The sequence below is a fragment of the Theropithecus gelada genome, chromosome 9, assembly GCF_003255815.1.
Source record: "Theropithecus gelada isolate Dixy chromosome 9, Tgel_1.0, whole genome shotgun sequence".
Taxonomy (NCBI): domain Eukaryota; kingdom Metazoa; phylum Chordata; class Mammalia; order Primates; family Cercopithecidae; genus Theropithecus; species Theropithecus gelada.
The window spans coordinates 117,040,162-117,063,060 of NC_037677.1; the positions used below are offsets into that span (position 1 = coordinate 117,040,162).

Sequence of the window (22,899 nt, forward strand, 5' to 3'; positions counted from 1 at the left end):
TCTGCCTATCCACTCTGCTCCTGGCAATAAAAACTCGCCAAAATAATACCTGCTGCTCCGTTTCCTGAGCGCAGGCCACGTGCCACGCCCTGTGCTCAGTGCTTACGTGCTTCACCTTGCTGCGTGCCCCAAGAGTTCTGCGAGGCAGGTGTAATTTTTAATCACCATTTTATAGACACTGGAATATGGAGAGATTAGGTCACTTGCCTGAGGTCACCCAGTGACGGAGTGGCAGAGCTGGGCTTTGAACCAGATCTGTCAGACTCCAAAGGTTACATCAAGATCTTGTTTCTGATGGGTCTAATTGCAAAATGTGCACGCTTCCTTCTCCACTGCACAAATTTATTAACTGTTGTTAACGGCACAGATGAGGAAACACTGAAAATAAGAAACTTTCCCCTCTGGGAACAGGGTGTCTTTTTGTTTACATGATACTCATAGGATTCAATAAAAAACTGATGAATTGGGTACAATCATGTTCGCTATGTTTCAAACAAGTCATTCAATGAGCAGACTATACAGTATCTATTTCCGATAGAAGTTCAATGTCCCCAAATTGTTCTCTTTATGAGTAATTTTTTGGAATTGTGTTTACAATAAATACCACAAAAGGCTGGGTGTGGTGGCTCATCCCTGTAATCCCAGCACTTTGGGAGGCTGAGGCGGGTGGATCACCTGAGGTCAGGAGTTTGAGACCAGCCTGGTCAGCATGGTGAAACCCCATCCCTACTAAAAATACAAAAATTAGCTGGGCACGGTGGTGTGCACCTGTAATCCCAGCTACATGGGAGACTGAGGCAGGAGAATCTCTTGAACCCCGGAGGTGGAGTTTGCAGTGAGCCAAGATGGTGCCACTGTACTCCATCCTGGGCAAAGAGCAAGACTCCTCAGAAAACAAAAACAAAAACAAAAACAAACCCAAAAAAAGCCACTACAAAAATGACCTGATGGGCAGGAACTGACTTTTATGGACAGATATCCGACTGGTTGGGTTATTTTATTTTATTTTATTTTATTTTATTTTATTTATTTATTTATTTTTTTGAGACGGAGTCTCGCTCTGTCACCCAGGCTGGAGTGCAGTGGCGGGATCTCAGCTCACTGCAAGCTCCGCCTCCCGGGTTCACGCCATTCTCCGGCCTCAGCCTCCCGAGTAGCTGGGACTACAGGCGCCCGCCACCTCGCCCGGCTAGTTTTTTGTATTTCTTAATAGAGACGGGGTTTCACCGTGTTAGCCAGGATGGTCTTGATCTCCTGACCTCGTGATCCGCCCGTCTCGGCCTCCCAAAGTGCTGGGATTACAGGCTTGAGCCACCGCGCCCGGCCTTATTTTATTTTTTTAAATTTACTTGCTTTAGAGTCAAATAGGGAACAGCTGGATTTCTCTCTGATGTTTCCAGTGGATTCCCTGGAACAAAGGAGACTCCTCAGGGTCTGGATTTGAAACTAAGACCAAAAGTACAGTACTAGCTAAGAGATGCTAAGTAGAGAAACTGAGACTCAGAGAGATTGAGTCATGTGCCCAAGGTCCTGTGGCGGCAGAGTGGAGTTGGAACCCAGGTTAGGCAGACTCCCGGCTGCAAGACCTCTGGGTGTTGTATGTGGCTGTCGTGGGGATGGGGGAAAACTCGGGGTGGGTGGGCGGATGTTGGACCAGCCTGGTGATATGAGCACCTAATGTGATGCAATAAGGTGCTCAGATGTCCCATGAGGTTGTATTGCCTAGGATGCTTAGCCTGAATCCAACCAAGTCTGTGGACTAAACTCCCAGCTTGATGGGATTGCCCAGGGGAAAGGAACAAGCTCAATGCCACCAGGAGGAAACAATCAGATAAATCCAGAATGTTGTTCTGACAATCTTTGCATTCCCCAAGACAAGTGACCTGAATTCTTCAAGATTTCAGTATCACTAAATAAAATGGGAATTGGGATTAAAAGAGGCCAAAGAGACATAGTAACTAAATGCCATAGGCTGAGTCAAATTTTTTATTAATAGTAAAATGTATTTTGGAGATGTTTAAATGTAGACTGGATATTGGATAACGTTATGGGATTATTGTTGATTTTTCTTAGATTTAATAGTGGTATTGTTGTTATGTAGGAAAAAATCCTTAGGAGATTTATGCTGAAGTTTTGGGGGTTAAAGTGTCATAATTTTGTCAATATATTTTCAAATGATTCAGGAAAGAAATGTATATGGACATACATACACAAACATACACACAGGTGTGTGTGTATATATATGCATACACACACCACACTTATGTATATATGTATATACATATGTACGTACATACATACATACATATGTATGGTGTGTGTATACATATATATATATATAGTGAGAGACAGAGAGAGAGAGAGAGAAAGAGGAGAATGTGGAAAAATGTTAATACTTGGTGCATCTAGGTATGGATGTTCACTGGGCTATTCTGTAAATTTAACATATTTTTAAATGAAAAAAAATCAGGAAAAAACAGATCTACATGATTTGAATTCTATTTCCAGTGCTAGTGCAGACCCATGCCCTGTGGGATGCATTCCTACTCTGTGTTTCTGTCACTGACCAGTGGCTGATCCACTCAACATCCTCCCTCCCTAATCTGGTTTCAGGGGATGGGATGGGGGGAGGGTCCTGCTTTGGAGACAGCTGTTGGTGATTAAAGGGATAGCTGGCTGTCCTTCCTGATGACCAACTGTGACCTTGGCCTATTTATTAAACTTCTGCTTCAATTCAGCAGACACAACCAAAGCAAAACTTCTAGGTTGTTGGCATGGACTGAGTTACCACATCTCCATTTTGGCTTTTTCCTTGTGTAGATTAAAGACATTGTTGGTCTTTAATCTACACAAGGAAAAAGTAACATTAGACCAAAGCATAACATTAGACCTATTGATGATATGGAACTTGAAAGGGGGGAGACTGTTACCTTACGACTTTGACAAAGGTTGGAAAGAGAAGAGCTATGGCACCCGTTCTCATTAGCACCCTTTGCATGGAAAAGGGGAACACGTCTTGTGAATATCACTTATTACTCAAGTGTCAGAACATCTTGCATCCTGGAAAGTTCTAAAACAGACCTGTGAATTGAATAAGGAGATGAACTTCAGGTAAGATGGGAAAGGGTCAGCTTTGTCCTGACACCACTCTTTCCTTCTTTTCTCTGCTGACAATTCCTTGTCATGCACATGGATCACTAGAGGGCAAAGGAGAGAGGGAGTCACTCCAGAATGGAATTTTATTCTTCAGCCGACGAAGAACATCTCCAAAGTAGCCACTCTCTTCTTCCTCTTGCCAGTATCTGTGCCCTTTAAGGTGGCATTTAGTCATTAGCTTCTTGCTTTTTGGATACTGATCTTGCTTTCCTAATTAAGCCCCTGTAGCCTCTATACCTCCTGGGTCCCCCACATATCCCTCAAGGGTGCTTGCCACATGGTAGGTATTTAGCAAGTACTCTGTGGTTGATACAATACATTTTAATGATTCATTCAGGTCTCAGTGACAGAAAAAAACAACAACATCCAAATCAACCCGTCTTACACGAAATCAGGAAAGCAGTGGCTCATATGACTGTAAGTCCAAGTATTAGTGGCTTTATGCACAGCTTGCCTCGGGGCCCCATATAGTGTCAGTAGAGCCTAATCTCTCCAAGTCTTATGCCTGCTCTCCTCCATATTAACTTAATTCTCAGGATCTACGTGGTGACAAGATCCCTGCTCTGGTCCCACATCCTCTAGGGTCTAAGTCCAAAGGAGAAGAAAGAGGGCGTTTCTCAGCAGTAGGAGGAACTGTCTTGCATCTCGTTGGCTCTAAGTGGGTCATGTGTCCATCCCTGAACCAATCAGTGGCTGGTTGAATGTCCTCTCTAATGGCTAGGCCCAAGTCAGATACACATCCCTTAAGCCAGAAGTGAAGTCAGCTTCACTGGAAGCATCGGATCTGAGAGTCGGGGAGGGGTTGTTGTCTTAGTCACCTCCTATTCACCTCATTGGCAAGGAAGGGCTCTCTGTCCCAAGATTATGGAATGGCTGGCACATGAGTCCTGATACCAGACACATGAAATGAACAGCAGTTTGTTGCCTGGGGGAGGAGGACGCTGCATGCTCTGCAGGGTGACATGGAGGCTACGCTTGAGAACAGTGAACAATCAGGGTCTGTGATCAACGGGGTGAGGTGACCCCTGGTTTCTTGGGGGAGGATGTGATTGGCCTGTTTGAGTAACTCTCAGGCTGGTTGGGAACGGAAACCTGACACTTGGGATAAGTAGAAACTGCTTTTTGCCCCATTTGTAAGGAGGACCATTTGGCTACGGGACCTTATCCATGGGGGCAGAGTGGGGAAGGAAACTTGTAGTTAGGCCATACAAGCCCCTCCCAGTTTCACCAGATGTCAAGGCAAAACAACACTGGACCTTAATTTTAGGCCTTACACTGTAGTGGTCCCCAGAAGAAAATTAGGAACTATTAGCATAAGAAGGGCAAATGGATGCTGAGCTTACTGGAGGAGTAATACGTGTCCACTATCTTTGAGTCAAGAAACCTCAAGAAAGGGGTCAGTGGCAGCTGGTCATCAAATGCCATCTCTTTGTCTGGACTGGTCATTCTTATGCTCACCCAGTCTTCGGAGTCTCGCATAAATGCCTCTAGGGTCCTAATAGAGGAGATGAGGCAAGTAAATGTAGATGGCACAGGAAAAGTCTTGCGGATATCTATCCTGGGGAGAGGAGTCATTTCTTTTGCAAAGATAGCCTTCATTACAGACAGTATTTTGAAATGCCAGACTTTAGGGGCACCCTGGATGGGCCCACTGCCCTGCTCCAGGCGACATCCTTCCTCTTTCCTCATGTTCAGAAGCCCTTGCTAGGCCGAATATTTTGATAGACAGGGTCAGATACCTGGCTGGACCTGATTCCAAGTCTGATCATGGTAGGAAATCTGTTATTCAATTGGAACTGTTTTAAAAAGTGCCATCTCATGCATCTGGGGCAGTCCTGGAATTGCTGCTGATCAAATTTTAAGGGGGTCACAGGTAATTTGATGTGATAATTATAAAAGCAGAGATTCTTGACTTTTTTTTCTATGAAGCTTTCTGAGAATAACATGAAAAACGATGGACTTTGAGAAATATAAACAAATACTCCAAACTTTACAAGCAATTTCTGGGGGCTTCATGTAGCCCCTACAATCCCAGCATTATACATAATGATTTGTGAACCCCATAGCTTTGAGAGTCATATTTGGAGAAATTGATTAGTATCAGGTCAGCTAAGGCAAGCTTTATTCCCAGGAGGGAGGCAGCTTTATGTTCTAGGTCTGCAAAGACTCTACATCCACAGGGCAAAAGCTTCGGAAATCGAGGTTGCCTGTGCTATTGGCCATTGGCAATGCTTCACTGTGTCAACGTATATATATATCCATCCATCACTGCTCTAAGCAAGTTGTTCCCCAGTAGCAGACTTTTAATATCTTTGAAGGGGAATAAAGAGTAAAAATGACTTTTTTAGAAGTTGGGCTCTAAGATGCAGTCTTCATATATATATTAACTTGTGGAATTCATCAATGTTACCTGCACCATGATGGAAAATAATATGGGCTGTCTGCTTTAAGTTCAACTGGCAAACAGACTTTCAGACAGGTGAGTTTAACATGACCAAGGATAGCCACTGGAGGTACTGGGGACCCGACTCTTCCTTTTTTGGATGAGGGAAGAGAGGAGCAAAACAAAATTACATAATGCCCTATTTAGCAGATTCCCTCAGTGCTTGAAGCTCATTCATTTATTTGTTCATACAACAAATATTAATTTTTACTGAATTCTTACTCTGTGCCAGGTATTTTTCTAGGGGACATAGCAGTGAACATGACAAAGGTCCTGTTGTAATGGTGATTATCTTCCAGGGAGAGCCATGTGGTAGGCAGCTGAAACTTGTCTTCCAAACATCCCTTTACCTTCTGGTAACAGCACATGACATTAAAGATCTACCCTTTCTTCACTCTTAATCCTCTTGGTTTGAGGGATGGGTCTCTGACCCAGAGTTAATCCAGTCAGCATAATTGCACTGCAAACTCCAGCTGCGATAGCCACAGGACCCAAGCTGGTCTAATTAGGAAGAATCTAGGGATTTTTGAAGAAGTGATTGGAAAAAAAATGTGTGTGTGTGTGTGTGTATGAATATATGTATATATACATTCTTATTTCTTTTTAATTTTTTATCTGCTGAACTTGAACCTGAGAGGCTTTAAGTTGGAGCTACCAGCATCAACTTGCTGCAAAAGGAGACAAAATCTTGAGTATGGAGACAACAGAGGAGTATTGAGTGACATTGGCAAAAACACCGAGGCTTTGTAACATTGTTTGAGCCCCTCTGGACATTGCTGTCCAGGGCAATTTGAGTGGGGGTTTTATCAGTTAGTACTAGAGGAATCAATTGATTCACCTGCCAGTCTGGAAGACTTGGTGAAGTAGTTGTGGCTACAATCACATTCTGTACATCTAGTGTATGCAAGTTTCTCAGAGGACAGATATGCTTGGCAAAACTTGTGCAAGTGAAGGTGGGCCTGGTCCTCCCTTCCCTCCTGTCATGAACCCCTTGTCCTTACCCCTAACACAACAGCCCATGCACTCTTCTTGCCTTTCCCAGGCACTGGTCCTGCATTCTATTTCTGCTGTCACAGCAAGCAATCTCCACCTGAATAGTGAGGGCCAGGTGCCTTGGCATAGGGAAAGAGCACACAACCTGCTATGGGAAGCCTTGTCCTTTAGTTCCTGCTCTGAAACTGCCCATCTTGGTGGTCTGGGTGAGCCATGGAACTGCTTGAGATTTATCTTCCAAAAAGATAGGTGGAAGTAGTAGTAATAATAATAATAATAACAACAACAATAATACTTTCTCTTTTGTATGAGCTCCTGGTTGAGGGTCAAATGAGGTAACACATGGAAGTGTGTTATTAACAGCAAATTAACATGAAAAATAAGATGTTGTTAAAAAACAGTTGAATATATGATTTTACTTGGGAAATTCCACACTTTAAAAGGGGATCTTTGAAGAGGGAAGCCTCTTGATTCCTTATACGAATGAAGCTATCATGGTGAAAGAAAAGCCTTAGTAAGGGTTGATATTTTGAGGTTAAAAGGTTCTTTTTCACTGTCCAGTTATTCCTTGGTTTTGCAGCTGACTTCATTCCAAGGATAGCAGTTAAGACCTGGAGGTTCCTGTTTCATAAATGAGGATATTTTTCTTTTCATTGGTGGATATTTCTGCAGCACTCATAAGGCAAGAAGTGGTGTTGAAAAAGGATGGATCAAATGAACAGCCTGACCTCCCTTGACTCTAAGAAGAGTGCAGGTAGGGAGCTGTGTAGAGCTGTCCTTTCCTTCTTCTGAAGATAAGAAAGTGACTGACAGGTGAAAGATACTAGGAAGAAAATTGCTAGTTAATGACGGCTAAGAACTTGAAAGCAAGTGAAGAGTCATCCCAGAAGAATGGGCTGGGAAGTATTGAGCTCACAAGTGGGATCAGGTCATTGGGCAGATTCCTGTTCGGTAGGAATGCTAGAGAAGGGACTCTGGTTTGAAGAGATGTTGGGAGGATGGTATACTGGTTCTCTCCAACTCAAAGATTCGAAGCTCCTGCATACCTCCAGCATTTAGCGTGCATGCAGTGGAAAGACAACATAGAGTGTCTTATATTTCTTGATCCCTCTAACCAGCTGCAGCAAGAAACATACTGCTATATTTTGACTCACCCTTTTGAGGGTAAGCTTTTCTTTCAGAGTGCGTGTATTTCTGGGGAAATAATTTATACTGTTACCTGAGTGTGTCCTTGCAAGGAGCATTTGAGTAGCTTCCAAATACTTCCTGGAAGCAATCTTTTAGTTGGGGTCTCTGTGAGACAAACATAGCATTATTTGTGGAGAAATCTAATCCCATGGCAAATAGAATGCTTGGACAAATTGAGGAGCTGGCATGGTTTTCTTGAGGGATTCCACTGAGAATTTACCTCCATATCCTGTGACTTACCTTGTTTTCCCTTTGTTCTTCCTCTTTTTTAAAAAATGAGATATAATTTACACACAATAAAATCACAAATTTTAAGTATAGAGTTAGATGGATGTTGACAAATATATGCATCCATGTCACCTGCATCTTAAGTAGGTACAGAATATTTCTAACACCTCCAAAGTTCCCCATGCCCTTTTCTTTTCTCCATCCGGACGTAACTGCCATCTTGCTTTCTCTCACCATAGCTCAGTTTTGCCTGTTCTAGAACCTCATATAAATGAAACTATAGGGTAGAACTTCTTTTATGTGTGGTTTTTGTGCTTAAAACAATGCTTCTGAGATTTGTTCATGTGTTTTGCATGTATTAGTAACTATTTATATTATTGAGTAGTATTTCATTATATGAATATGCCACTATTTTTCATGCTTATGTTAATGAGCATTCGAGTCATTTCCAATATTTGATTATTATTAATAAAGCTGCTAGAAATATTTTGTGCAAGTCCCTTGGCGTTGTCTATCACAGATCAGGACCCAAAAGAGATGAGTGGAAAAAATAAAAAGAATTGAGTGGACCCACACAAATGATCAGTTTTTGCCAAAGTGTCAAGGCAATTCAATGTGGAAAGACAATCTTTTCAACTAACAATACTGAACATCCTTATGAAAAAAAAAAGAATCTCATCTCTCTTGCATGCCACATGCAAAATTAATCTGAGATATAACACAGACATAAATATGAAAGCTAATATTGTAAAGCTTTTAGAAGAAAACAGGAGAAAATCTACAAATGTGGAGTAGAGAAAGATTTCTTAGGACACAAAAGGTACACACATAAAAGAGAAAATTGATGAATTGGGCTTCATCAAAATTAAAAACATGTTTTTGTTGAAAGGTACTGGTAAGAAAATGAAAAGTTAAGCCACAGACGAAGAGAAGAAATTCATAATATGTATAACTAACAAAGGACTACTGTTCAGAATATATTGTACATTCCTTAAAATCAATAATAAAAAACAACAATCCAATTTTTAAAAAAGGCCAAAGATAGGCATAGGTACTTTATGAAAATGAGAATGGCCAAAACACACATGAAAAGATGCTTGACAGGGCACATGGACACAGGGAGGGGAACCACACACAGGGGTCTGTGGGGGTTAGGGAGCGAGGGGAGGGAGAGCATCAGGACAAATAGCTAATGCATGCCGGGCTTAAAACCTAGGTGATGGGTTGATAGGTGCAGCAAACCCTCATGGCACATGTATACCTATGTAACAAACCTGCATGTTCTGCACATGTACCCTGGAACTTAAAAATAAAAAAAAAAAAAAAGAAAAGATGCTCAACCTGATCATCCATCAAGGAAATGTAAATCAAAACCACAATGTCAAAAATCAAAACCAAATGTCACCCAAGATGCAGCTGGGGCCATAAAAGAGCACAGGAGTGTAAGAGAGGGAATCTGGGTTCTGGTTCTGCCCCAGATCCTGTCCCTCCCTCCCTGGGGCATCTTGGCAAGGCTCTGGACTTCCAACAAATGAAGGAACAGAACTAGCTGTACATGAAGTACAAAGGTGTCTCTATTTTTTATGTTGTTCTTGCCCTAATATTCCTGGATTCTAGTTACTGCCACAGCATCTATGGGAGGGGTCCTCAACCCCCAGGCCACGACCCCTTAGAAATTGGGCTACACAGCAGGAGGTGAGTGATGAGTGGTGGGTGGGGCGTGAGCCAGCGAGCAAGGCTTTATCTGTATTTACAGCCACTCCCCATCCCTGGCATTACTGCCCGAGCTCCACCTCTTATCAGATCAGTGGTGGCATTAGATTCTCCCAGGAGCGCAAACTCCATTGTGAACTGCACATGTAAGGGATCTAGGTTGTGTGTGCCTTATGAGAATCTACTGCCTGGTGATCTGTCAGTGTGTCCCATCACCCCAGATGGGACTGTCTAGTTGCCGGAAAACAGGCTCAGGGATCCCACTAATTCTACATTATGGTGAGTTGTATAATTATGTCATTATATATTGCAATATAATAATAATAGAAATAAAGTGGACAATCAATGTAATGCACCTGAATCACCCTGAAACCATCCCCACCACCCTGTCCATGGAAAAATTGTCTTCTATGAAACAGGTCCCTGGTGCCAAAAAGGTTAGGGACTGCTGATCCACGGCAATGAGAATCCTGTTGGAGGCTCCCACACGATGCTTTCTGAATGAAGTAAGGGAAATGATACTCTGACTTTTCACATGATGAATCTGAAAATAATACACCTAGTTCCGCACTTAAACTTTTCGAAGAAATGAAGTACCAGCCGGGCGTGGTGGCTCATGCCTGTAATCCCAGCATTTTGGGAGGCTGAGGTGGGCAGCGAAGTCAGGAGATCGAGACCATCTTGGCTAACACAGTGAAACCCCGTCTCTACTAAAAATACAAAAAATTAGCCCAGCATGGTGGCAGGTGCCAGTAGTTCCAGCTACTCTGGAGGCTGAGGCAGGAGAATGGCATGAACCTGGGAGGCACAGCTCGCTGTGAGCTGAGATCGCACCACTGCACTCTAGCCTGGCGACAGTGAGACTCTGTCTCAAAAAAAAAAAAAAAAGAAAGAAAGAAAGAAATGAAGTACCATGTTTTTCCTGAAGATGTTATTAATTCATACATGTTTTCCTTTGACAGAATGACACCTACTCTAAAGACATGAAATGGTTAATTTACTTTTACTGTGCTTTACTTCTTCCCTGTAAGTAGGAAAATTACCTTTTATTATTATTATTATTATTATTATTATTATTATTGAGACACAGTTTTACTCTGTCACCCAGGCTGGAGTGCAGTGGCGCGATCTCAGCTCACTGCAACCTCTGCCTCTGGTTCAAGCAATTCTCTTGCCTCAGCCTCCCGAGTAGCTGGGACTACAGGTACCCGCCACCACATCTAGCTAATTTTTGTGTTAGTAGAGACAGGGTTTCACCATGTTGGCCAGGCTGGTCTCGAACTTCTGCCCTCTAGTGATCTGCCTGCCTCAGCCTCCCAAAGTGCTGGGATTACAGGCATGAGCCACCACGCCTGGCCAGAAAATTACTTTTTATTATGTGGAATTTGGCCTAATGCAGTTCCGCATCAGGTCTAGTGCCAATATTCTCAGAGGTCTTATAAATATTGCTGCTTGAAAGAAGGTGAAACAAAGGAATATTTAGATTGGTAAAGAGAAGACTCTGTCTTCCTCCCTCTTGCTCTACGTATCTATCCCTATCTTCTTTTGTAGTTGTACGATAATTAAAGGGCTATATTGTAGAAGAATAGACATTACATTTATTCTATGTGGCCCCCAAAGCACAATATGGGCCCATCAGTGTAGGCTGGAGGCAAATCTGTTTCTACTGAAACAATAGTTCTCTCTGGAAATGGAATGAGTGGAGTGATTTCTACATCCCTGGAGGTATCAAGCAGATATTTATTGAGGCCATTATGGAAGATATGCATGGACCAGGCTGAAGTTGGTAACCTTCTGGAATCCCTCTTGGGTCGCAGGCACATCACCAAGTTCATGCCAGGCTTGGTTCATGCCAAGTTCATGCCAAGCTTGGATATAAAGGAAGCTTGGATATAGAGGAAAGCTTGGATATGTGCACCTCTGTGGATAAGGGTCACTGTGCTGGCTGCCTGTTACCAAGACAGCTCTTAGAGCAAGTGGGTAGGTAGCGCTCAGATACAAAGTATAACTTCTGAAAATGAGATGACAAGAAACTGTTGCAAGTTTGTGTTCTCTCAAGGTGGCTTTGGGTTTTGGAAACAGTCAAAAGTCTGGTCAATTTGGGGTCAGCCTGCTGGAAAAACTGTTTGGGGGTTTTAAAAAAAACTCTAACAACATAAGCAAAACTACAGAGGGATGGAATTTATTTTCTTGGCATGCCCACAAACTCAATATGAAATATGGGAGAGTTCCCCAAAGTGGCACTTTGAAAATGTGTGCAGCCACAAAAGCACTGGAGGAAGCTACACTCGATGAGTATCTAGATTCTGAAGTGATTTTTAAAAGATCAGCCTCACACTTTACAGCGATGGGTTCATCATGTCTTGGTAGGGGGATTGACATGTTTATTCTCTTTCTTACGATAAAGCATTTCTGACGCTGCTGAAGCTCTGACCCACGCTTCCTTCACCAGAGGACTCATCACATTCCATGGGGATCTTAAAAAGACCCAGCAGGGGCTGCCAAGCCTGACACCTGGGCGCTCTGGCTGGATCACAGTATCTAACCTGGCTCTGCTTCTTGACTCCCTGTAAGCTCATTTGTCTGCTGGTGCAGCAATATGACACTTCAGGAGGGCTCTACCTGCTTGGCACATGCTCATAGCTGGACAGCTGCTAGAGCCAGCTACCTCTAAACACGTGAAAGGAATGTGGTGGTTGGCGGGGGGCGAGGTGGGGTGGCGGGTGGTGGGGGGTTGGGGTGGGCGTTGCTTCCTGCTTTTTGTGATTTGGGGCACTGAAGATGCCATCTGCAGTACTTTTCAGAGGTATCAGAGCCTATCTGCCCTTCAAGAAGGATCTGAATTAAATTATAGATCCTTCTGTGTAAGAGAGCCCCCAGAGACATCCTGATCCAGGTTTATATCATGAATAAGGTTAGAGCTTTCCCTTGACAGCAGGTTTTGGCAAATGGAAAAAGGGATCATTAGAGGAGATAACAGGGTTGCCAAAGGGACTGGAGAAAGAAGAGACTGGGCAGCTGAAGACAAGCATCAAGGATGACATCATAGCTTTGTTTAAAGCCACCTTCAGAGAACACAAACTTACAACAAATTGGAAGTCTGTATTGACAGTTGTAGAAATTGGGCAACCTTATCATGGAGCACCAAGAATAACTCCCTTTTACTGGTTAATGATCGTGGAGTTGGACAAGAATGTAGGGAGGAACGCTGGTTGTTTTTAATCTGCATGGTTGGGGATGACCCCACCATGCAGCACGGAACAGGATGGCCCCTGGTTGTTTACCTTCCCATCAAACATTTTCCCTGCTCCAAAGCATCAGCCCTCTATATGTCGGGCCATCTCTCCCCAGTCTCAGAAGCTTTGGGTAGGAATGAAGCATGTGACCAGGCTTGAGACAATCAATCCATCATGGTTCCCTGACTACAGTGATTGGTTCAGGGTCGGCAGCAACAATGACATTCTGTGACACTTTTGCTGGGAGTGCTGGGACCTAGGCAGAGGTCTTTCTAGCCAGCCTTGAACTTGAGAGGGTGTAAAACTGGAATGCTTGCAGCCATCTTGAAACTACCAGGAGCCTGAGACTGAAGTCAATGCGGTGCAGACAGAGCAGAGAGTTGGAAAGAACCAGGTACTGATGACATTGCTTGCACTCAGAATTCAGTCATGCATGAAGGCTGACCTTCCACTGGACTTTTCAATCATCTTTTCTTACATAAGTTTAGGTTGAGCCATCTGTTGTTCATCACCATAGAAGCATTGACTGTGACAGTTCCAAGTAGCTGGTGGGACAGGACTAATGCAATGATGTAAGTTGCAAGGTGGTGTGTAGCAGTTCCCTGTAAGGAAATGCTTTTGAAAGAGCCGTCTGAAGAGGGTACAGGCTCCCTCAAGGGTGAATGCCTTCTCAGTGGCAGGATTTGCACCCTGCACTGGATGAGGACTTGGAGGAGATAATGGAGAATAAATTCCAGCAAAATAGGGGTTTAATTGGGCAGTTCTTTAGATTTATGTGTTTCAGAGTCGCTTAATGACCATGAAGTGAAGTTACATGCCCCTTCTGACCCCTCTCCGGGTATCTCTACACAAATAAACTTAGATTCTCACTGTGACCCTGGTAATAGACCCTGATAGGCAGGATTGTCACGACTAGGTCTCCTCCACCAACCTCACCTCGGGATGTTTCTCTGCTCTGTCAGACGGGTCAACTCATTATGCCCTACCAAACCACTTCCGCCTTCTGCTCCCTTGCACCTACTTTCTTGCCCCTACCAAGAATTTCTTCCCCTGATTTTTTCTTTCTTTGCCTTACAAAAGCCAGCTCCTTTTTTTTTTTTCCAGATGGAGTCTTGCTTTGTCGCTCAGGCTGGAGTGCAGTGGCACGATCTCGGCTCACTGCAACCTCCACCTCCTGGGTTCAAGCGATTCTCCTGCCTCATCCTCCTGAGTAGCCAGGACTACAGGCATGCACCACCATGCCCAGCTAATTTTTGTATTTTGAGTAGAGATGGGGTTTCACCCTGTTATCCAGGATGGTCTCAATCTCTTGACCTCATGATCCTCCCACCCTGGCTGGGATTACAGGCGTGAGCCACCGCGCCTGGTCCAAAAGCCAGCTCCTTTCCGTGAGGCTGTGTCCTCAGGCTATCTCAGACCCATGATGTGATTCCAACTTCTGACCTCTAAGCAATCGGGTTCTCTGAAGCACATGTTTGTGACTTATTAATACTGCTTTGCATAGTTCCCTGAAGTCTCCTTGTGATCTATCAGCTCCCTGTCTTTTTGAAGGCAGAGATGGATTATGAATCATGTCACCTAGCACACAACTTTGCACAGGCTGCACTCACGCTCAGTGGATGCTTATAGGTAAGTGATGCCCCAATGTCAGGGGCTATTGTCAGTATGCCCTGCTGGAATATGGCCACCTGACAATCTCAGATCCAGATCATCAGAGTTCACTGGGCTGCCTATGGGCTCTCCTACACCACTTTGCCAACCCATGGGAGTCGTTATGTCTAAGGTAGTTGCTGGGCCCAAGATACAAAGGAGACAGAAGCATACCTCCTCTCTCCAAGACCTTCCTACTCTACCTGCACCTGACACCTCGTGTGCCTGATGATATATATGGCCATATATTATATGAATGAATATATCATACATAGCCATATATATATATATATATATATGTTTGAATATATACTTATCCATTTACTAAGTACCAACCAGCTATCCACAGTGTGCCGGGCACTGGACATAGAGTGATGAGGAAAGCAGATGCAGCTCCTGCCTGCGGTGCCTCAGGGCTGGAGTCCCTCCCACACAGAACCTGGGTTGTTCCTACTCCCTCTGCCTCTCTCTCCCTAGCCCCTGAGATGTCTGGGCTCAGGTATCTCTGATCTGCACGTGTTTCCTTTGAAGGTAGGGTCTGTTTGCCCTTTGCTGATGCCAAGGGCCTCCTCCTAAGTTCTTTCTACCCGCTCCCCCTTTTATCCAGGACTGAGCCGTAGCTCCTCGGTCCCAGGAACCACCTTCTAATCCGTGTCCTCTGCTCACACAATTTTGGCTGGGTCTCTCCTAAAATCCAAGAGAGGCCTGGGCTCCCCAGGAACAACCTAATGGTTATAATCACTGTGTGTTTTTGCATTTTAAATGTCTTCTTGGTTTAAATTAGTGAAGCCAAGAAGTTCAAATTCTAAGAAAAGTAAGATAAAATCCTGACAGCTTTGGGGAAAGCAAATCCAAGCTCCTTCTGGGCTCCAGCTGGAGGGCGTGACCCCTAGGCCTGCTGCGATGCTTGGACTTTTGGCTCTGAACCTGAGGATGAGGCTCTGAAGTTCTACCTGCTGCCTGGCTGACGGCTGGTTGAATGCTGTGTCAGCGACAAGAGACCCTGACCTCCCACACGCCGGCCAGGCACGGTGGCAGGAGCTTTTTCATATTCCACAGCTCAGCAGCCCCAAGCTGCTGGGGGCGGGGGACAGGTAGTGGGGGAGAGAGGATTCGGCCCCCAGGGGCCACCTGGCGCTGGTGGCATGGTGGGGAGCCAGGCTCGCCTTTGCTCTCTCTCTGTGCCACAGCCCTGGACCCTGGCTGGCATCTCCTGAGAGCAAAGCGAAGCCCGCGAGTGATCTCTGGGGGAACTTCCTAGAAAAAAGAAAGAATTTCAGGTTCGAACAGTGTAGGGAGGGCCGAACACGGGAGGAAGGGAGCGCTCCTCGGCAGGGACCGAGGTTGGCCAGGGCTGCCCTGAGCCCTGGAGAATCCCCAGAGCGCTCGTCCACTACATGCCCACGTGCGTGCGTGTGCCAGGGAGCGAGAGCCCGGACAGCGGGTGTCGGAGGCAGGACCAGGAGCTGCAGAGGTGCCGCGGGCAGAGTCCCAGTGAGCGCGCTGCCCGGGCGCGGAGCCCAGGGGCCGCCCACTGGCGGGGGAGGCGGGGAGCGCGCAGGGAGGCGGCGGCGGCGGTGGGGCTTTCCCGGGCTTCCCCTCCCCGGGCCGCGTGTGCCCGGCGTGGGCCCAGGACGCGGAGGCGGTTCCCGGGGAGAGGGAGCCCGGAGTCCCCGAGGCGGCCCCGGCTCCGCACTAGGACGCTGGGTCCGCAGCATCGCGAGCGGCCGGCGCGGCTTCCCGGAGCCCCGGAGCCCGAGGCGGGAGGCTTGGGCTGAGCCCTCCCCGGCGCCTGCCTCCGCCCGGCGCCCGCCTCCGCCCCCGCCCGCGGCCTGGAGCGCGCCTCCCTCGCCTCCCAGGGTCTGGCGAGCCGACGCCGGCCGAGCTGCGGGAGCCGCGCAGAGCGCCAGCCGTCGCCGCGGGAGCTGCTCCGGCCGCACCATGCGGGAGCTGGCCATCGAGATCGGGGTGCGAGCCTTGCTCTTCGGAGTCTTCGTGTAAGTAGTGGCGCGCCGCGGGCAGGGCGCACTGACGCGGAGGACCCACCGACCAAGCCTCTCTGTGCCCTAACTTAGTTTGCGCCGCCGCTTCCCACCGGGGCCTGGGTTCGAGGTCCCTTCCCCGCCAAGTGCCCGCAACGTGCCCTATGGGACCAAGAGAGACCCTTCCTCTCTCCTTCCTGGGATCCTAGGCGCGGAGCGACCCCTGCACGCCGGGGCTGAGACCTGCTCCGGGTCTCACCGGGTCCGCGCCTGTCGCCAGCCCCGCACCACCTGCCCAGGGGATCCAGGGCTGCACCTGTGAACAGGGACGCGCACCCTGGCCCGTGTCCTCGGGAAGTTTCTCCTTCTGTGTGATCTTTAAGGCCCGCGTTGGAAGTCTTTGCCCCTGGCCCCATCTGCGGTTCCTCCCCGCTGTGCTGAGGGCCGGACTCCTTCCATGTCCCCGGCTTTAGCGCCCGAGGTCCTGCGGAGCGTTTTCCCAGCGGACGTTTGCAGCGCTTCTCCTACTGAGAAACTGTTGCTGCGGAGGCCTGAGAAGTCAAGGGGCTGCAGCTGGGGGTGGGATACACACACCTGGAGCTCTGTGCCCAGTCAATGTCCGCTTTGGGGGCGGAGGCCCTCCAGGGCAGCCGTGAAATGCCCAGGGTGGCTTTGAGCGGCTGGCACTGGGAACAGCGATCCCAAAAAGAGGAAGGAGTGGTGGCGCAGGTTCTTTCAGAGATGTCTGAGCCTGCTCTGTGAGCCCAGGGACCCACCGCTCAATGACCTCCTGGGCCCAAGCTGCAGGGAGCTGTCGCATCTCTCTCTTTCAGATCTGAGCCCAGAACACCAGCTCAGAGCCACCCCACAGCCTCCCGTGAGCTGCTGTCACCTGGGCACCCACACCTGCACTGGTCCCTCCATCAGTGAGCCAAATTCTCTCCCCCTCTCTGCCCATGGATGTTTTCTGCCTATTCTAAATATTAAAGTGGCATGAACTTTTTGGATTTGCCATGCATTTATTTGTTTGTTTTTGTTTTCGTTTCTGGAAAAGCCCTCCCGAGCCAAACAGGAGGCCCTGTCTGAATTTCTGCCTCAATCTGAAGTCGTCCGTGGCAGGTGTGCTGTGTCAAAGATGACTTCTGTTCTGGGCAGCCCAGGGTATACACATGGAAAGAAATGCCCTTTCTTGCATGTTTTTCTTTACCAGGGATTAAATTCATCCAGAGTATTTATTCACACCATCAGAAAAGGCCACGAGCTCCCCCAGATGCAAGCAAGCCCCCCTCTCCCGCCTTCTGCGCAAACACTGGTGTTATTCACTGAGAAGAAGGAACGAGAACTTCAGTTGGGTTTTGATGCATTTGGAAAAACAAAACACTTTTCCCTTCTCTTACTCTATTTTCTACCTTTGGAATGTACGTTAAAACTAGTGATTGCTGTGTGATCAGATGGGGACAGTTTCTAATTAGCAGATAGGCTGGAATCTCATTAAATTATTATGTGATAGAAATGATAAGTTTTTGGTGCACAGTAGAATTTAACATTTGTTGGGTGAATGTGGGAAGAATGCTGAGATAAAGTGAGATAGACTCTTACACTATCTCATTATCTGGTTTGACTGCTGCTGGGGGTGCTCAGATAAAAAAGGATCCAACAATGTGTAAAAATATTTGTCGTTTTCAGGTGTCCCTTCCAATATCCCCCCAAATATTTATGAGATGTTTACAAATACACAATGGTCTATGCAGTAAATTTGAAAACTTGGTAATTATTGCTTATGTGCGTCTTGCTTTTTCTAAGGGTGTTATGTAAAAACCGGACAGGCAGTTTATGTTCTGTTCTCTGAAGTTCCCTCTTGTGTTACTTAATAGGGGATCTGCTGTCACACATGGACATTGATGGCATTTTTGGATGATTCCCAGGTTTCTTATCGAATTGCTAACAGTGTGTCCAACTTGTGGTTCTTTTACCTGCAAAAACCAGCTTTGGTATTGATGCGAGCCTCCCTAGGGGGGCAGCTCTTGGATGCTCAGATGCTGTTAATATCAGGCATGTACTGACTTCTGGGAGGACGGCTGGGAGCATGCAGAAACAGATGACCCTTTGTTTTCTCAGATAAGCGTCTGGCACCTTGACAGAGACTGACTTTTGGGGGAAGTTTAATTCTTCCTTTTGCCAGCACTGGAATGATGGCAATATTCAGTGGGTTGTACCCACCTCTGCTCACGAAGATGGTGGTCTCAGCGGCACAGGGGTTTAGAACGTCCCATGGGCAGGCTGAATCTGATTTCTCTGTTGCAGCCAGTGTCCAATTCAGCCAGTATAACGCATCATCTAGTTTTGCTTGGTATTTCTACCCTATTGCTCAGGATGAAAGAATTTTTTGGGGGGAGAGGGGGTATCTTGCTTCTTTGCAAACTTCTGCCGCTGGAGAAACATCACCTGTAGATGTGCCTGTTCTCTGACTACATTCGCTCTGCATGAGAGCAGGGATCTTGCTGCCCGTAGCCCATATGCTCCTCAAAGATTCGAAGTTAGAGCTAATAAAATGCATTTTGGGCCCATGGGTAGTAGGGATGCAAACTTTTCCTTACTGACTCTTAAAGATCCCATTTTCTGTTTCTAGACTAGGCACAGTGCTGAGGTTTTGTGTATTCAGAATTCGGAGAGGATGCTCTCCAGGCCCTCCCCGCCCCCGCAACCACCCCATAGATGCTCAGCCCTGCCTAAGGACTTCAAATCGTTGGGAAGGAAATTAGTAGAGTAATGCAAATCAAGGCTGGCATATAAAGTTTAACATAACAGAAGATAAATTGGCTACAGGAACCCAGTGTTTAGGAAAAATAAAAGTGAAATGTGAAGTTTTGAGGCTGCATTTAGTACCATGAAGTGTGTGGGCCTTGAGGTCCTATTGCTCTTACTCATGGATTGTGGGCAGAGCAGGAAGGAGAAGCACTTTTGGGCTTTTTCTGTCCTGCTGCTACCCAAGGCTCCAGGAGAGATTCTTTTGAGTATTTCTGCAAATGCCAAGGCTAGCAACAGACCTTACTCAGCAAGCACATAGTGTAGAAATGAGATGGCTGGTTAACACCCAGCAGACCAATAGTGCACTACTAGGAGCATGCTACTCACTTTGACCACTATCACCAGTACAATAGCAATCATTTACTGAGATCTCACTGTGTGTCAGGCACCAGTGAAAACTATCTCATATGCCATTTAGCCTGATGAAGGGGGTATATTGATATTTCTTTGTCATAGATGAAGAAACTGAAGCACAGTAAAATTAAGGAACTTCCCAAGTAACAGGGCTAACAAGGGCAGCTCTGAGACCTAAATCTAGAGGCTCCATCTGCAAGGTCTGGACTCTCAATCACTTTGCTTCATAAAAAATAGCAGCCAGTTTTGGTCAGTCCAGGGCTTACTGCATGCAAAAGGCATTCCATGTGATTTCTCTTTTAAGCCTCATCTCACTGGATTCTGTTCATTATTCCCACTTTACAAATAAAGAAACCAAAGTTTAGAAAGGTTGAGTAAGCTGCCTGAAGTCACTCAGCTAGCAGGAGGTGTAACCCTGATTCAAACAGGCGGTTGACCCCATGTCCCTGAGTGGTCATCCTCTGAGACAGAAGACATCCAGCACCAGGCTTCCAGACTGCTGTGAAACTGGCCACATCCTGTGAGCAATTCCTTCCTTGACTCCTTAACTCCTAGCAAGTGCACATTGCCTGGAGTGATGTGTGGGAAGCTGTCACTCGAGTTCTAAAATCACATGCTAGGATGACACCTCAAAGGTGGAGGGATGGCAGTGGTGGTTCACACTTCCTAAAAGATGGGATTTGATCATGGCATGGATTTTAAGGGTACGATGTGGTGAGTAAATTGCCAGTGAGAACATCAATCGTAGTAGTAAGAAACTAGGGATACACTGCTTTCTTCTGCCGTTTTTGGCCGTCTTCTCCCAGGACATCAATTAGTTCAAGCACTCTGTATTTACAACATTGCAGAAAAGACCCTAGAAAGATGATGACAATCTCGTGTGCTGGGCTGGGGGAAAGGTGGTCTGTCTGTTTCACTTGTAGGCTTGAGTTCCTTGGGGTCTTATCTTCCTCTTTCCTTCCTTCCATCTGCGCTTCTCCCCATCCCTCTCTGTCATTTCTGGTGGCTCTCTGTCTGCAGGATCCCCCCAGGAGCTGCTCAGGATGCCAGGGTGCACAGGTAATGGTGTTTACCTCCCCTTAGATAATCCAGCATCCTTCTTTGAGCTCTTAGGATGCAAGAGGCCTTTGCCAGGCACTGGGGATGAGAGGAGAGAGAAGGCCAGGTGGCCCCCAATAGCTCACAGTCCAGCAGGGAAAGCACACAGAGGGCCACCATTTGTTATTTTCTCCAATGCAATTACTGGTTTTGAAAGTTTTCCCTCCAAGCATTTCTCTTTCATTGTTCATCCACTTGACGGATATTTGGCACCTTCTAGGTACAAGCATTTGTGATAGTCGTTTCCTTTCCCTTTCATTGGTACGCTTTGATTGGTGTAATTCCAGCAAGACACAGGGAAACTTGGTGCTTTACCTGGTCCAGGTGACTTGCTTGAGGGCACTGGATGTCAGGTAGATTTTTGAAATATCGACACAAACTAACAGATTCTTCTGCCCCTAAGAGCCCAGTGTAAGACTCCATGCTGGGGACAGTTGGAGCAAGGTGCTTGGTTTTACTGAGAAGGAGGATGCGTGTGCCAGGGAAGGCTGCCCAGGGCTGAGCACTGAATACCAGGTGTGCAGATCCTAGGCCCAAGGACATTCCTGCAGGCTAAAGGCCCGGAGGTGTGGAGGCATATTTTGGGTGGGGATGAGGTCACCAAGTCTGGCCTCAGTGTGGGTTTTGGGGTAGGTGGGTGTAGGAGTGGCAGGAAGCGAACCTGGATGGAGAATGCAAGTGGCCTCAGGGCCCTGCAGGGCAGTGGTCATTCCCACAGAGGCAAAACTGGGGGAGCCTGGAGGTTTGAAACAAGACTGTACCATGCTCAGATGTTTGCCCTGGGGTGGAAAGGAACCATTTGGCTGGACACGCAGGCTTTGCTGACCGCGATGGGCTTCGTGGCCACAGCCCTGCTTCATGGCTCTCCAGGACAAGTACTCTCTGCTCTGCGTTGTGGTTAGCTGTCTGCATCTTTAACTTCTTTGCTTTCTCCTTCTCCTAGCTTGGCCTTGGCACGAGCATGGTCGGTGCCTCCTGACTCAGTTTCCCAGGATAATTTTTACAGACCTGAGCATTCTGCATCAGTCCAAAGCAAAGCTGCTTAAGGGGTGGATGGTCTGCTGAGCACCTACGTCAGGATTACGTGGGGCCCAGGTCAGGCTAACTGAATTGAAATAGAGATCAAGGCCCTCAGAATCTGCATTTTGAGCAGGGGCTCCTTCCATCCACTGCCTTTGGGAAATACTTATGTGCAGTCTAGTGAATGGATGGCAGCACCATAGGGTAGAGGCAGCAGGCGGTGGCCCTGGAGAATCCTGTCACTAGAGTGGCCTTTGTAAGAGGGAGGGGGACTTTCTGTGTTCACTGAAGTTTTGGGGTTGATTGGCTACTGTACCATCAGTCCTTTCTATCTAACGAATACGGTCAGAATCATTCTGCTTGCTCTCTAGAAACACGTTTCTTTTTTTTTTTTTTGAGATGGAGTCTGGCTCTGTTGCCCAGGCTGGAGTGCAGTGGTGCGATCTCGGCTCACTGCAAGCCCCGCCTCCCGGGTTCATGCCATTCTCCTGCCTCAGCCTCCTGTAGCTGGGACTACAGGCACCTGCCACCACGCCCGGCTAATTTTTTGTATTTTTAGTAGAGACAGGGTTTCATAGTGTTAGCCAGAATGGTCTCAATCTCCTGACCTTGTGATCCACCCGCCTCAGCCTCCCAAAGTGCTGGGATTACAGGCGTGAGCCGCTGCACTTGGCCTAGAAACAAGTTTCAAATGAGTTATTTGAGGTAAAGAGCTATAACTAAAGACCTCGGGCTTTGGAGCCAGGCAGGTCTGTGTTTGGGTTTTAGCTGTGCCACTAACTAACAAGTTGCCTTCAATCTCTGAACCTCAGTTTCTTCATGTAGGAAATGGAGCTAATACTTACTTCACTGGATTTTATCAGATAAGGTACTTTAAGTGCCTGTGGTACATATAACAAAAATTAGTAGCTTCTCGCCACCCTTGTTAATCCCTATTACATACATGTAGTATCTAAAAATGACAGCACAGCACAGTGGTTACGACAGTGGCATTTGGCATCAGGTTACCAGGGCTTAAATCCTATTTTGT

The 22,899-nt window shown here is 46.6% G+C and overlaps 1 protein-coding gene across 5 annotated transcripts in view; it reads left to right on the forward strand.

The window, feature by feature from the left end:
* Positions 1–16,202: 16,202 nt before the first annotated feature.
* Positions 16,203–22,899, forward strand: part of PLPP4 (phospholipid phosphatase 4) — a 135,702-nt gene continuing 129,005 nt past the window's right edge. For 4 of the 5 annotated variants that reach the window (XM_025397095.1, XM_025397097.1, XM_025397099.1 and 1 more), the window contains exon 1: positions 16,203–16,604. In XM_025397095.1, coding sequence (XP_025252880.1) covers positions 16,549–16,604 — 56 coding nt within the window. In that variant the 5' untranslated portion in view covers positions 16,203–16,548. The remainder of the gene's footprint in view (positions 16,605–22,899) is intronic. The other variant, XM_025397096.1, reaches the window with a different exon arrangement.